This window comes from Semicossyphus pulcher, unplaced genomic scaffold (assembly GCF_022749685.1).
Source record: "Semicossyphus pulcher isolate SPU_LCO1_2020_fin unplaced genomic scaffold, fSemPul1.0.p SCAF_25, whole genome shotgun sequence".
NCBI classification, from domain to species: Eukaryota; Metazoa; Chordata; class Actinopteri; order Labriformes; family Labridae; genus Semicossyphus; species Semicossyphus pulcher.
In genome coordinates this window covers 5,375,060-5,390,486 of record NW_027211699.1, presented here as the reverse complement: position 1 = coordinate 5,390,486, position 15,427 = coordinate 5,375,060, and the positions used below count along the sequence as shown (strand labels likewise).

The window sequence follows — 15,427 nt, the reverse complement described above, 5'->3', positions numbered from 1 at the left end:
AATCAAATCGTAGGTCAGGACCAACAAGCCCGAGTCAAGACTAACAAACTCAAAATTAGGACCAACAGGTCAAAAATAAAGATTAAAGACTTCCAAATCAACTCCCAGGTCAAGACCAACAAGAGTTAAGTTGAATTTTAGGACAAGACCAACAAATACAGATTTCCGATTAGGTGCAACAAGTGAAGACTGTCACGTCCAAAATTAAGACCAATTGGTGCCAAATCATGATCAAAAACTTCCAAATTAAGACCAGCAAGAGCTAAGTTGAGTCCCAGGTGACTCTTAGTGAAGATCAACAAGTCCTCTGGGGATCAATTCCAAGACCAGGACAACAATTCCAAGTCAATGCCAACAAGTTCAAAATTAAGACCATCAGGTCCCAAATAAAGATCAAAAAGTTCCAAACCAAGTCCTAAGTCAAGACCAACTAGAGCCAAGTTGAGTCCCAGGACAACATAAACTAAGTAAAGACTAACAAGTACTTCTGTGTCAGATTCCAGATTAGGACCAACAAGTCAAGACTAACAAGTACAAGATCAAGGCCAACAGGTGCCAAATCATGATTGAAAAGTTCCAAATAAAGACCAAGAGCAGCTAAATTGAGTCCCAAGACACAATCAACAAGTCCAGGTAAGGACCAACAAGTCCTCCTTGGTCCATTCCAAGAACAGGGCCAACAAGTCCAAGTCAATACCAACAAGTACTAAATTTAGACCATCAGGTCCCAAATAAAGTCAAAAAGTTTCAAACTCAGTCCTAGTTCGCTAGACCCAAGACAAGATCGACGAGTCCAAGTTAATACCAGCAAGTCCTCCTAGGTTAATTCCTAGACCAGGACAAACAAGTCCAAGACAATACCAACAAAATTAAAACCAACACTTCCAAAATAAACATCAAAAACTTCCAATTTAAGTCCCAAGTCAATACCAACAAGAGATAAGTTGAGTCCAAGGAAAACATAAATGAGTCAAATTAAGACCAATAAATACTTAGTCTAAGTCAAATCCCAGATCAGGACCTACAAGCCCAAGTAAAGAACCGTTTAGTTAAGTTGGACAAGTTCCATGTCAACACCAATATAAGGAAGATTAATTTGTTTCAAACACACACAATATTTATTTACCTACCCTTTGGACATTTTGACTTGCATTTTGTTAAACGAACGTGACAGACTAATAACACAGCATCTAGTCCCGTTGTGGGATTTGGAGAGATGAACACGAAGGCGTCATGTGGAGGTGAAACTTTTCTATCATGCAGTCCTGAGACCCCCAGAGGTCTCTGAGAGATCTAAGGGTCGTCCAGAAAAATGAGAAGTTGTTTCATCTCATGACTGTTTAATTGACTGGAAATGATCCCAGTTAGAGAGAGAGTATAATAAGGGCTCATTCAGATAATAGGTTTCACTCCACTCTGGCGCTGTAATCTGCCCACATAGAGCGAAGAAAGTCTGAACTGATTAACTCCTTGTGAGATCACAGGGGGGGAAAAATAGAGACAGGCAGTTATTTGCTATGTTATTTGAGTCCTGTTTGTTGCAGTTCAACTAACCATGGCTCACAATTCTCTACAATGACAACATCATTCTGTGACTTATTCTTCATTATGTTTGTCCTTTTGTTCCCAAGATTAATCAAGTTCCTGTCTCATAATCAGTCAAAAAAAACTGGCTCTATCTGGTTTCTCTCTGTCACACAGTCTTCTGTATCTTCAGAAGCTTTAAGATCTGCACGTTTTTAATGAGCCGCTGCTACGTGACGCGCCTTTATATTCCTGCACTGAAGGGTGTGCACAGCAGGATGCTAGAGTTACGTTTATAATCTTTACTCATCTCCAAACTACTCAGGACAGAATTTTCTGTTCCCTGCAGACCTTCTCGACTCGTCTGTGGATTTAAACTCCTCAGGCCGACTCTTAGTCTGTTATTTCATCTTCGTTCACCCTCTCTGACCCTCTCCCTCCTCCGGCTGTCACTCTCTGCCTTGATATGTGTTCTCCGTCATTCAATCGGACATCTCTTTGTACAGACTCATGCTCTATGACCCGGCTCCCTCTTTTCTTACAGTCAGTCTTCTTTCATCTCGGAGAGCTTCGGCGGCAGGAGATCTTTTCTCAGTCTTCTGGTCTTACACTAAACCGCACTGCGTGTTGAAGTGAAACTAACCAGATGAATCTCCACTGTGCCTCATGTTTTATATGAAGAAATATTGACTCAACAGAAACACATTATGAGGGGTTATTGTAAGATGAGCTGTTCCCAGAGCTGCGCAGGATCTAATAATTTGTGGTTGTTATTCATACTGCTGCAGAGGCTCTGACATGGCACATTACCAGCTCCTGTGTAGCCAGGAAATAATAAAACACAATTGTGCCAATACATCAGACAGGCATTAAGTCATCAAGTGCCACTCAACAAGGCCCAGCCCCAATCCTTTTAGGTCACATCCCCGGTAATATTGTGCATCTATTTGACAATATAGGCAAAAAAAAAATACAGAAAATCCATTTCTTCATATTCTTATATCAAAATCTAATCATTTTTTCTTCCGGTAAAACTAAATTTCATGCGTGCTTACGTAAGTTAGCACCAAACAATTTCAACCAATCATTCTGCAACATTTGGCAGAGCACCAAGAACGCTCGGTCAGTTAGCTAGCTACTGCACTGTGGAGAACGTTTGTCTACGCCCACTTCTCAACGATCAAATCAAATCCCTCTAATGATATGTCCCGCCTGCACGTCCTGTTTCACTCGGAAATACGTCACCATACGGAAGCTAGATACTCTCGAAATGCCGTTTCAGCTCGACTTTAAGTCACTATTTATCACCGAATGAGGTAACACAATGGTGATTGAGCCTATGACCACTGATGAAAGCCTTTGCATTTGCAGTTTATCATATTTTTCTGGACTGGGTGTCTGTGGCGCTATCAAGGAAAAAATCCCAAGCAGCCCAGTTACTGACGTGTTTTCCATCAGGCAGCAGTGGTTGGTCTGCCAGAGAGGGTAGGCGGAGCTAAGTGTTTGCTTTTCCAGTTTCTGTAAGCATTGCGAGGAAACAGTAATCTACTATGGCTGAACACACAAAGAAAAGATCAATGACTACAGTTACAACTTCAAAAATAAGTGAAAATCCAAAGAAAAAGAAATTCGAAGCTCAGATTAAGTCAAACAGTTTACAAACGAAAGCAAGGAAAATCAAGAGTTAGAACCATGACAAAGGGAGTTAGAGTGGGCAGAGTGCTCTCATAGTTGTTGATTATTGCCAGTGGGAGGCGCTCAAGAGCACAGATTTTTATTCTGCGAGATCGGATCTTTAACAAGAAAAACAGGAAAATCCAAGCATACTGGTACACACATGTCCTAATGATACCTGGTGATTCAAACAAACAAGTATAGATAGTAGGGATAAGTAGTATGTGGCCACTGTGTTTGGTCATTGCTCCACGTCAGGTTATTAAGGTAACCGTTAACACCTGGCTTCAGTCAAGGCATCCAAATAATGAATTCACATTTCTATAAATTGTCTAACAGGAAATGAAAAACGTGTCAAAACTGTTATTAAAACGTGTGTTATGTGCCTGTGTAAGCCTAGCTGATTTTAGGGGCACAAAGACTATTTTATTTCCAGAATTTTAACATTAACAGTCGTAGCACGGACATTGGCAGCGACAGCACATGTTGCAGGGCAGGACTCTTGAAACGCCTTTGTGCACTCATCTTCTTTAAAGAATCAAGGCGGCCATTATTTTCATTTAAATGCATAGCTCCCTGCAACCTAATTATATAAAAAAGGGTTGTTGTGGCGCCCGAGTTTGTTAAGCCTCTAATAGCCAGTAGTTGTCACAGCACTTTTTGAAGAGTGAGGCGTAATAATAAGTTAGTCAAATATTCCTGTGGTAATTTTGTCTCCTGGAAACTCTATAGGATCAGAATATATGTCCTAATAGGGTTATTCTGCTGCTTCTCTTGTTGTTTTGTTCTGCTATTGTACATTAAAGTCTATAGAAGGCGTCATTTGTTTTCTCTAAAAAGAGGTAGGAAAGTGTTGCAAGCCAAAGTACTCTCAAGGCTGAGTCTGATGTACATAGTCTCATTTGCTTTAGTTGGGACTCAGCAGTGGATGACACACTGCTGTTTTTCTATTTACCACATCTGGATTACAGAAACCACATTACGTGTGCTGGGTGACATTGCGTGGATTATCACGGCCTCTAACTGAATGATTTCACCGTCATGGGGTGTGAATGGGGGAAATCACATTACCATCCACTGTGCCTGAGAAAAATCTAATTAATGACCCTCTCTGGTTGCACTACGGCTGCAGAGAGTGAGGTATGAAGAGGCTCGCCTCGCTACAGGAAGCCAGTGGTTTGAACTTGATCCAGGTCCTAGTGTGACGGTGATCAGTAACAGGGATCCAGCAGATGGATGTCACACTGTGGGTGATGGGTCTAATTAAAACTGGGTTTTAATTACTGTTACTTTCAAGTAATTATTGAGTATGAGCAGTGGTGGTTTGCTGATTTCTGTGATGAGTAAAAGTCCTGCATACAATCACATAAGAAAAAGTTTGAGCATCAAATTAGATTTAATTAAACCTCATTATGCAAAATAAAATGTTTCTGAATAATATTCATTATTACAAAATACTTGATTTCTATTGGTTAATCACAGCATTCCGTTCACCCAGGGTTCTGATTTTGAGGAATATAAACTTGAAATGTTTCTACTTCTGAAAAAGGAGATCGCCTCCTCACGCCTCGATGGTGCGGCTTCAGAGAAGCTTCAGAGGAACCACAAGTGCCACTTAACTCACACTTGTGGGTTTGGACATGACATGATCTGGTCCAGATCACTTCTCATCAAATGTCAAATGTAAAACTGAAAAGGTTTTAACTGAAGTTCAAGTAATTCAAAGGACAGCAAGCAAATGAACAGTGCCAAACTAAAATGAACGTGTATGAACAAAACAACAATCAGAGACCAATAGAATATGAAATCATCCAGCCTCCTGGTTTCTGCTCATTCATTAGCTTCAAAGATAATCCTTTCTGACTCCATCTCAGAGCGCAGGTCACACTCAGTTTCTGCTCGATGCACAAAGGACGTACACTCTCTTTATTAATTTATTCATGAGCTCATGCAGAGGAGATCTATTATCACAACAGGCCTCATTAGGGGAGTAACAAATTCATTTTTCTTTTATCTTTTCTGTCATCTGTTTGAATTTTAACCAGCGACCTGCACTCATTGACATGAGGATGGATTGACGGTTGATCTCTTACCTCTCTTAAGTAGCAGGATATTCCTCGCAGGGCTTCACCCATGGCAGTGGGAGAGGGGAGCTGCACGAGAAAGAGAGAAAGTAAAGAGAGAGAAGAAGGCCGATGATGTGAGGATGCTTCTTTGTTTGGATTTGTGTGCTGAGCTTTTGAGCAAAGAATCAAACTGATGCAGAAACACAGCGACTACAAAACATGTAAACAGTGGGATGCAGTCAGAGACAGTTTGTTTCGTAGCCTCTGAACTAAAACACATTTTATTGTTGTCTAAACCGATTCTCTCTGTTTGGTGGAACAATGACAATGCTTGTGAATACATTTCTCCAGACTGAGCAGCATAAGCAGGCAAACAAACAACAAACAAATCCTGCTCATATTTTCTTTAACCATTGATAGAAAAAGTCTAATGGGGACAATGTCAGTAAGTGTATGAATCTTTCTAGCATGTTTTCCTTTTCTAACATGCTAATCTCTATTCTGTAATCTGTAGGCAGGGACGTGGATTTCTGGGAAGGCAAGTGTTCTGTTTGAACTACGCTTATAGTCCGAGTAATGCTGACCAATCACTTATCAGCAGGCTGCGGCGTATGCAGGAAAAACTGTCTGTGAGGAGAGCAAAGGCAGGCGGAATGTAATCCACTGTAATGACATCCCGCTTCTTATTAATCTCTATAAACAGACATCTGCAGTAAGTTCAGCTAAAAATCTGTTTTAGTTCTAAAATTTAACTTGAGGTGAATTCCCTTGACACTGTGTCACAAAAGCTGCTCAGCGTTCAGATTTCCCGACTTCCTCGAAAGCATCAGATCGATCCGACCCTCCGTTCAACAAACTTTTTAAAAGTTTTCTCCTCCTCTTGAGGACAATTTCGGCAAAGATAAGACCCGTTAATAACAAGTAAATCACATGAAAACGGTTTCTCTTCCTGTAACGATGCAGGACGTGGAAAAGGAAGTCTTGACGGGGTGTCGATTATCGCTTACCGCCCAGCACGTTCACCGGTGTCCCCAAAAGCGATATCATCTCAGACTATAAGCGATGGGATCCAAGATTGCTAACATGCTAACTATCCATATTACAAAGTACATCTGTGGCTGACAGGGATGTCATTAGTTTTGCAGGGACGTGAGGTCTAAATCAAATTCAAATGTTGGCCTGGAGATGGCGCTAGCTGTAAGGTACGAGGATCACCAAAGTTTCGTCCTCTGACAGACCGTTAAAGGGTTGTTTAAGTGTTATGTATTGGTTTCAAGGTTCAGGTTAGCGTTAGGTTTAGGTCTGTATATGGGACTGAGTAATGCATGTTTTTCGTTACGGTCCTTACATAAACAGAAAAACAAGTATGTGTGTGTGTATTTGTTTGTTACCGGGGGCGGATGTTCCAGGCAGGTGTGAAAATGTTTTGTCTGGTCGGGTTTTACTCGTTTAAGAGGCACCCTGGACTCTCCGATTAACTCATTATGAGTCAACTTGTCTTCGTCACACACAGTCAACCTGCAGAGAGATGAAACAGGAGGGGTAAGAACAGGAGTGGGGGGGCAAGAAACAGAAGAAACAATATGACAGTCACACATTGTACTGCAAAAGACGAGGAAGAAAGGTTTTCATATTTCACATAGGCAATTGGATTTTACAGAGTTTCTGCACAACAGAATCAGGAGATAATGAGGAAGACACTTTCTCAGGGATTTCCAACAGTGACTCAGGCTCAAGCCCCGACCTGAGAACACCTTTATCAGCAGCAGCAGATTGTAAAGGAAATCCTCCTGCTGCAGACGAGCTCTCAACACAGAAAAAGGTCATCAATGTGATGAAGAACAAACCGCAGTAGCTGCCAGTCTCATAGTGAAATGTCAGCGTCTGATCAGGATACCTGATCAAATACAAACACTATTCTACTCCTGCATGTGGCATTACCTCAGAGTGGTATAATACTTTTAGAGCTACAAAACGGACGGCATACATTTTAATTAACTGTTGGATTACCTTCTCCAGTGGGCCCTTGCCTGAGGTTGTGGTCTCCACAACATTAAAATGCAGTACATGATCAGTGAGGCAGAGCTGACCATGTTTTTGTTTAAAAATGAGCTGTAAAGAAACAATTCTAGTTGCTTTGTGCTCAAACTTGACAGAAAAATCAAACAGAGAAACTCCCTCTGGGTTTTTCAGACATGGAGTGTAATGGCGCTTATATAATAAATTAATCCAGCCCCACCTCAGCCAACTCCTACTCCATCAATTCACAGATCCTGTGGGTGTACTGGCTCACAGTCGCCCTCTCACTAGATAAATGATACCTGGTAATTATAAGAAATTCCCAGATGATGAGAGACATGCCTTCAGAGGGTTGCAAAGCTCAGCAGCAGTGTGCACAAATATTGTTAATATCGATCTGTGCTCTTTATGAAAATGTCTGCAGTGTGACTTATTGAAATGCTCACAAAAATGATAAAAAGTGGGGACATTTTAGAAAATTAAGACACTTGTGGTGAGTGAGGACATTCTTTGAAAAATGAGGACACTATTTGAAGGTCTAAACCTTTTTTGGGGGGAAGCAATTACATTTTAGGAAGTGAGAAGATACTGAAAATTTAGGATGATTTGAAACTTGGGGACATTGGAAAATTAGTACATTTTCGAAATTAAGAAAATACTGGATAAACTTTTGAAAATCTGGACAGTTTGGGATTATTGGGAAACTTTAAGAAAGGGGACAATTAATAAAGAGAGCAAAAAGAAGGACATTTTTTGTAAGTTGAGTGTTTGTAAAGTGGATATATTTTTAACATTTACTTTAACTGTAAAGTGAGGACATTTGAGAAAGTGAGGACATTTTTGTAAAGTGAGGACATTTAAGAAAGTGGGGACATTTATGTAAAGTGAGGACATTTAAGAAAGTGAGGACATTTTTGTAAAGTGAGGACATTTATGTAAAGTTAGGACATTTAAAAACTGAGGACATTTTTGTAAAGTGAGGAGGTTAAGGAAAGTGGGGACATTTAAGAAAGTGAGGACATTTAAGTAAATGGGGACATTTTTGTAAAGTGAGGACATTTTAGGAAGTGGGGACATTTTTGTAAAGTGAGGACATTTATGTAAAGTGAGGACATTTAAGAAAGTGAGGACATTTAAGAAAGTGGGGACATTTATGTAAAGTGAGGACATTTAAGAAAGTGAGGACATTTAAGTAAGTGGGGACATTTTTGTAAAGTGAGGACATTTTAGGAAGTGGGGACATTTTTGCAAAGTGAGGACATTTAAGAAAGTGAGGACATTTAAGTAAAGTGAGGACATTTAAGAAAGTGGGGACATTTATGTAAAGTGAGGACATTTAAGAAAGTGAGGACATTTTTGTAAAGTGAGGACATTTATGTAAAGTTAGGACATTTAAAAACTGAGGACATTTTTGTAAATTGAGGAGGTTAAGGAAAGTGGGGACATTTAAGAAAGTGAGGACATTTAAGTAAATGGGGACATTTTTGTAAAGTGAGGACATTTTAGGAAGTGGGGACATTTTTGTAAAGTGCGGACATTTTAGAAAGTGGGGACATTTATGTAAAGTGAGGACATTTAAGAAACAGGACATTTTTGTAAATTGAGGAATTTTAGGAAAGTGGGGACATTTTTGTAGGTTGAATAACAAGAAAAAACAGGGACCAGTAAATAATAAATCCCTCACAAAAAAGCCTTTTCTTCTTGTTTGTAAATCAGATCAAAGGGTGAGCAGCTCAACTCTGCTTGCAGAGGAAATGTAGAGTCAATATCAGGCTGCCGACTCACCAGCGACAGACGTATTAAAACAGTGAGAACACAGCCAGGAGCTCCGCAGTAAAAATAAATAAAAAGAGCATATTTAATGTGGAGGTAAACAATGTGGAAACACTGACGGGGAAAGGTCTGGAGACAGAGAGAACAAATAAATACAGTCTCGCCAAAGAGAGGGCTAAAAGTATGCTATATATATATTATAATATCATATCATTGAAATTATATTCATAAAGCTGAAGAAGAAGAAGAAGAGGCCAGGCAAAGACTCACTGACCAACCTCTGGAATCGATTCAGAATGTATTTTTATTATTTATGAAATGAATCAGAAAGAGATTTGCAGCCATTTGAGGCAAGTTTGCTCAAAGGTCAGCAGCTTGCTGAGCTGCAATCCAAAACTCCTCCGTCTCGGCAGAATGAATTCTCCAACCACAGCTTAAAGCTAAATTGGAGTCAAGATTCTTCAGTATAAAACACAAGTGTTTGGCTAGACTGCAATTATTTAACCATCACAGTTCCCAAGGATGCATGATTTTTTTATTGCTGACTACCAATGTTGGTACTGTAAACTGCAATAGTAGAAGAAGCATTCAGCTCCTATACTTACACAAAAGTCCTCAAACCACACTTAAAGAATACCCCGTTCCAAGTGTATGTGTGGTGTATGTTCAGCAGAGTGATGGCCTGTGCTATTTTCAGCTTTCTAACAATGGATTTTTACTGTACAGCTGATTCAATTGGAAAAAGCATCCCTTTGAAACCTTGTGTAACCAAGGAAGGTAGGGTACAGAGTGCTGCTGAGTTTTTACAGAAAGCTAGCTAACTGTAACTCAACCCTGTCCTTTACATAATTTAGGAAGACCTGACTGAGCTGTGAATGTAAATTACATCAACCAAAAATACGCTCTAGTGGGAATCAGTGAGTGGGTTTTTATCCACCGGCTCTATGCACATTTTGAATTTGTGAATAAAAAATGTGAGTGGAAACATGGGGAAAATTCAAAATATGGATAAAGCAACACGTTGCTCAATCGATGCAAAGAAAATGACAGTCCACAGGAAACTGAAAAAGCGATGACGTAAGCAAGGAAAGACTTAAATCCTCAGATATGTGTGGAGAGACGGCAACATTCCTCACATTAAAGTAATTTATATTCATTAGATAATTTCCTGGAAATTCAGGAAAAAATGTATGCTTCATTTGGTGGAATCATGGCAAGTGCTAATATCAGCAAGCTAGGCTAACTAGCTTCAACTTTCCAAGTACAATACCAACGAAACAGCTGAGTGGGTCCACTAGAATGTTGAATAATCACAGAGACAGACTTGTTCATTGGCTGAATGGTGTATAAAGTTGTTTTTTACTGATGAAAAAAGAAAAATATTGTACAAAGTTGTCAGTTGTTGCCATGGCCCAAAAAGAGGCTTATCACTGCAGTATAATTGTATGATTACAGTCCATACTTTTTATATTTAATTCCTCAAGAAAAATTGACTTGAAATTAATTGACTTGAAAATGAAGACCTGATATCAAGGTCCTCATAAAGACAGACATACACACACACACACACCAACACACACAGATACGCAGGGCCCGGGGAAAACCCACATGTCTTTTTCGCACATTCGTTTTTTAAGCTGAAGAGGAGTGAAAAGGTGGAATCCCAGCGGAACCTAAAGCCTTAATGTTGGCACGAAGGTCTGAGGGAACAGCGAAGCACATCCAGGGTCACACTGTCTCCTACATTTACAGCAGATACCACTAATTAGCTCTACCTAATTGGTGCCTGGATTATGTTTGCTGTTTCTCTCAGAGTCAGAAAGTCAGACGTTATATGGCACTAATCGTAGGGAGGTGGGAAATGTAAATGTTTGACAATACCGTGCAAAGCTCAGTAGCTGTGATACTTTATCTATTTAAATAACATACTGTAGAACCACACAAAATCATTTACACCCATGATTAATATGAATGTATCCTCATTTACAGATGTGTGCTAACTTCAGCAAACTAGGCAAACTAGCTTCCATTTCAAAGTGGAGTACAAACTTAGCATCAGGATGGCTTCACAAAAATGTTTAATATGTTACAAAGAGAGACGTCTTAAAGGGGAATGCACTATGTTTATGTACTTTAGGGTCTTGATTATTGTCATCCCCTTGATTATTATTACAAGCTGTTACGGCTGCAATGTAAACCTTTGGGGCAATTGCACCAAATAAACATGTGTCCACATCTTTTGTCAGTGAGAGGATCAGATTGTTATTTCAACGATAAAGAAAGGATCCCTATTAAGATAGACCATTTTGTCAAAGAATAGAATCCTATTTTTTAACTAAGGACACAGATGGACAATGGAGAGGTGGATTAAACAGACTTGTTGCATGTTATCTAACACCCAAAGAACAAACTGGCCCTGTTGCACAGACAGAATACAAAGAAAGGTAGGTTACAAAAGCCTGGAATCATAACACCTCCTTACGGAGTTTTATGTCTGGTCAGTCACTATCTTTACATCAATTACTGATGAAAACCTGCAGTGTTTACAGTATCCTTTGGTATAAAGAACTGAGTGTTGAGTCTACATTCCTGGGAAAAGTTACAAGCAGTGTCCATCACCCAGCAGTGGTTGGTCAGCCAAAAGGAGTAGATGGAATCTGTGTTCTGTTTACTCCGTTTAACTCTGCAACAAGTAAGGAAAATACTTTTACATTAACAATGTGAATCATTGATGTCTGTAATGTTAAGGCACCAATACCACTTTGTTAAGAAGAAGGATCATGGTTTGGGTTCAAATAAGTAGGCCGACATTAGTCAGGTAAGTTATGTACATAAATTAGTTGACCTTTGATCACAGGACTCAAACTCTGGTCTCCTTGGTGTTTGTTTTTTTTACCCACCCATTGCCTCTTTTGAGGATTTGTGTGTCAACGTCAACCACATCAAAGTAACCACACTGATTTTCAATTGTCATTGTTTCTGCCAGCATGTTATTCATTGAGGAAAAACATGTAAGCCGATTTCAGGTAGATTTAAGTTGAACAAACCTTTGAGGAGCCACTCTGAGATCCTGGATGCACCTCAGGAGAAACTGATTACCATTCTTCACTTCACTGCGTGTTGGCTGACACTCACACTGGTTCTTTTTTACAAACCATAGAGGTTGGTTTACAATTACACACTGGCTTTGCTACATGTTAAGTTAAGATTAAATGCTGGCTCCTGAGCTCAGTAATTAAAGGCTTTCCGCTCTGTTATTTCACGCTTCTTTTGATTATGGACCCGCTCCTCCGGTCGCCCCAATCTGTGCCTTCAACGGTGAAAACACTAATTCATCATTTAAATGGTGGGAAACACACCGACATGCACTGAGCGGCTTTGAAATCCCTGTCACCACATGTTTGAAAAAAAACCCCAGCACATTTGTCCGAATGACACTGCTGATTACGCTGCACTTCAATCCAAGCTGATGACTGTTTCTTTGTGGGAGTTCACGAGACAGAACCGGGCAGAGGAGAGTAAAAGCTCACTGTCACACAATGAATTTTGATCTTAAATCCTGCCTGAGCTTTGTGCAGGTTTCTGCTCTCATGGCCGGATTAATTAACAATGACAACTGAGCTTCATGTCTGAATGTCAAGATGTCCCTGCGCCTGATTAATGGCTCGAAGTGTAATCAGTCCAAAATGAAACCGGGCATGAATTATTCCCTGTTTCAAACACTCACACAAATACACACACACACAGGCACACACACCTGAGTGTCTTCCTGTGCATGTCTTCCTCTGTGATGCCGACGTAAGTGAGCGTTTCATTCCACACCGGATTCAGAGAGTTTCGAATTGTCTTTGTTTTCAGCTTATTGGCCTGAAAGACAAATAGACAGAAGAATAAATAAGTATACTTTAGTTCTTACAATGAGAATTCAGCCAATATGTGTCAATTGCTCAATTGTTAATCCAGGGCTGTTACAAAAATCGACAGAGATTAAGTCTTCTTAGGTTTTACTAAAGCTGCAAAGATTTATTCTTAAAGCTCCTGTGAGGAACTTTCGGTTTGTGTTGATTTTGGCGCCCCCTGTGGAAAAAGCTGTACCTCTTATCTCTTTGCTGATTTTGCCCTGTACATGCTTAAGTGGTGGTTTTTAACAAAAAATCTTATCCTGCTTTCTTTAACAGTCATATGTATCACTCACTTTAAATTTTTGCCCTGGAAAATGTAAACAAAGGCAGCGTGCAATTAATCACTTCGTCTGACACCTACCCCCCGCCAGCAGTTTCAGGCATTCAAAAATAACTATATAGAAATAATCAATCTTGTCACTGATGGTCTGGTTTGCTTTTGAAGGTCATATAGAGTCATCAGAATTAATTTCAGACTTTTTCATAACCATCGAAAAACTCTTCACAGGAGCTTTAATATATTATAAGAGTTCTACACAAACACATTACAGTATTTTAAAGATAACAAGAACAGCAGGGATTTCTGTTTTTAATCAATGCAAATGTTATTTTATTTCTACAGGTCAACTGGGATTAAGAAGGACATTCCAGCCTAGTTAAATTCAAGTTTTTATATTATTTCAGATCTGCAAAGCTTTGATATTTTCAGTTTAACATGTCCAAATATGCGACTAGAGTAGTAGAATTATATTCCTTAAGCATCCAAGCTTCTGTTTTTGACGAGTTGGGAGCAAGCGTCAACCTTTGGGGCTGGGAAATGAAGCCAATACTAAAGTGCCAAAAACTGCAGTTCCTCAAGTGGCCACTTGAGGCAAGCTCCAAAAGTGAGTCAACCCCCATTAGGCCCTATATTAAAATGCCCAAATTTACAGTAGAATTAAACATTTTTACAGCCTGGTACAAAAATGGTGTGGGTGTATATGTAATTTTTTATTCATAACAAATGGGGGGTTGAATTTTCATAGAATTCAGCTGTTAAATGATAACAAATGCTTGTTATGCATATTAGGGAGGGGTTGTTTTGAGTGACAGTGGGGTGCCACTAGCTGTCTCATGAGATGTCACCTCAGCTAATTCAGACATCCTCTCACCCATCAGTTAGTGAAAGTGTTTTTATTTTTATGTTAGCACTAATTAGTAGGTATTGGTATCTGTGCTCACTGTACCTGACTCATTAAATTGCTCAGTGTTTGTCAAACATTGATTTATTTGTGGGGTGGCCAGTGCATAGGAGTCTGGATCGTTGTTGGCCTTTTCCCCACAGAGAAGACGGTGGGGTTGAGCGATAATGAGACCAGTTATTTTAAGTTACTCAGTTCCAGTTGTTCACCTGCTGCGTGCTCTCCCTACAGGGATGTGGGAGAGATGTCCCATTTGGTATGTAAACAGTCTCCTACTTTTTTCTCATGTCTAAAGAAGGTCTTGCACCCAAATGTTAAATGTATGAATAAATGTTCGTCGGCACATAATCTAGTTTGCAAACTATATTACTTTTTTTTCAGTGTCAGGTTGTGTCTCACCTTGCAGGCTCCAGGCAGCAGGTGCAGTTTGACGTATGGGTCGGCTAAACCGTTAAAGTCCATGGGCTTCAGACCCTGCAGAAAAACACAGAGACAATTCACTCCAACTGAGTACTTAAATTTGTTCTGCAATTGTGGAACAACTAATCCAGACTTTCATTCTGTTATCAGGCTAGAAATATATAAATCAGTGTAATGTGTGTCCAGACTTCTCTGTGGCTCTCAGATCTGCATTATTGATGGACACTTTTTTCCTCCAACACTAAAGCATTACACAAAACACTTTGTACACGATTTGTATCTGTTAACCTCATCAGCAGGACACAGATCATCATGAGAAATTGCTCCTAAATTTCTTTCAACAGCTTTGACATTTGCCGCGACAGCAGAGAGATAGATCCCCCCCCCCCCCCTCCCCCCCAACAGCATTTTTAATGAGGCTGCAGGAGCTGTGAGAGACGGTGACCTTATAGACAAGCCTGTAGCATATTCAATCTTTATTGTGTGATGGAGGACGGATACATAACTGCAACATTATGTTGAAATTACGCCGTTTATTTTTGGAAAATGTCTACGAAGTTTTTCTCTGCTATGTAAATGTAAGCGTATATCTTTTTTCTGTGTTTTGGTGTTTTGTTTCTGGCCTTTAAAACACTTTTAAAAAGCATCAAAGATCTTATGTCCGATTGTACTTAAGTCTTAAACACATCTTCTGATATTAGCCAAAAAGCTTTTTCTGTGCTATTTAACAGCTATTGTTAGCAAATTAGCAAGTTAGTATCCCAACAGTTCTGCTAAAAGCAACTTAAACCTTAAAGCGCCTTAAGGGCCCGATCAGACAGGACGCGTTTTGCAGGCGTAAAACGCGAGGCGCACCGCACTGCCTTTT

General features: G+C 39.8%; 1 protein-coding gene across 1 annotated transcript in view; it reads right to left on the bottom strand.

Annotated features, from left to right (window-relative positions):
* The window catches only part of doc2a (double C2-like domains, alpha), a 55,848-nt gene that overhangs the window by 15,656 nt on the left and 24,765 nt on the right, over positions 1-15,427 (bottom strand). The window contains exons 4-7 of the mRNA XM_069676168.1: positions 14,539-14,613; positions 12,814-12,923; positions 6,656-6,782; positions 5,292-5,351 (exon numbers count right to left, since the gene is read on the bottom strand). Of these exons, the coding sequence (XP_069532269.1) occupies positions 5,292-5,351; positions 6,656-6,782; positions 12,814-12,923; positions 14,539-14,613 (372 nt within the window). The remainder of the gene's footprint in view (positions 1-5,291; positions 5,352-6,655; positions 6,783-12,813; positions 12,924-14,538; positions 14,614-15,427) is intronic.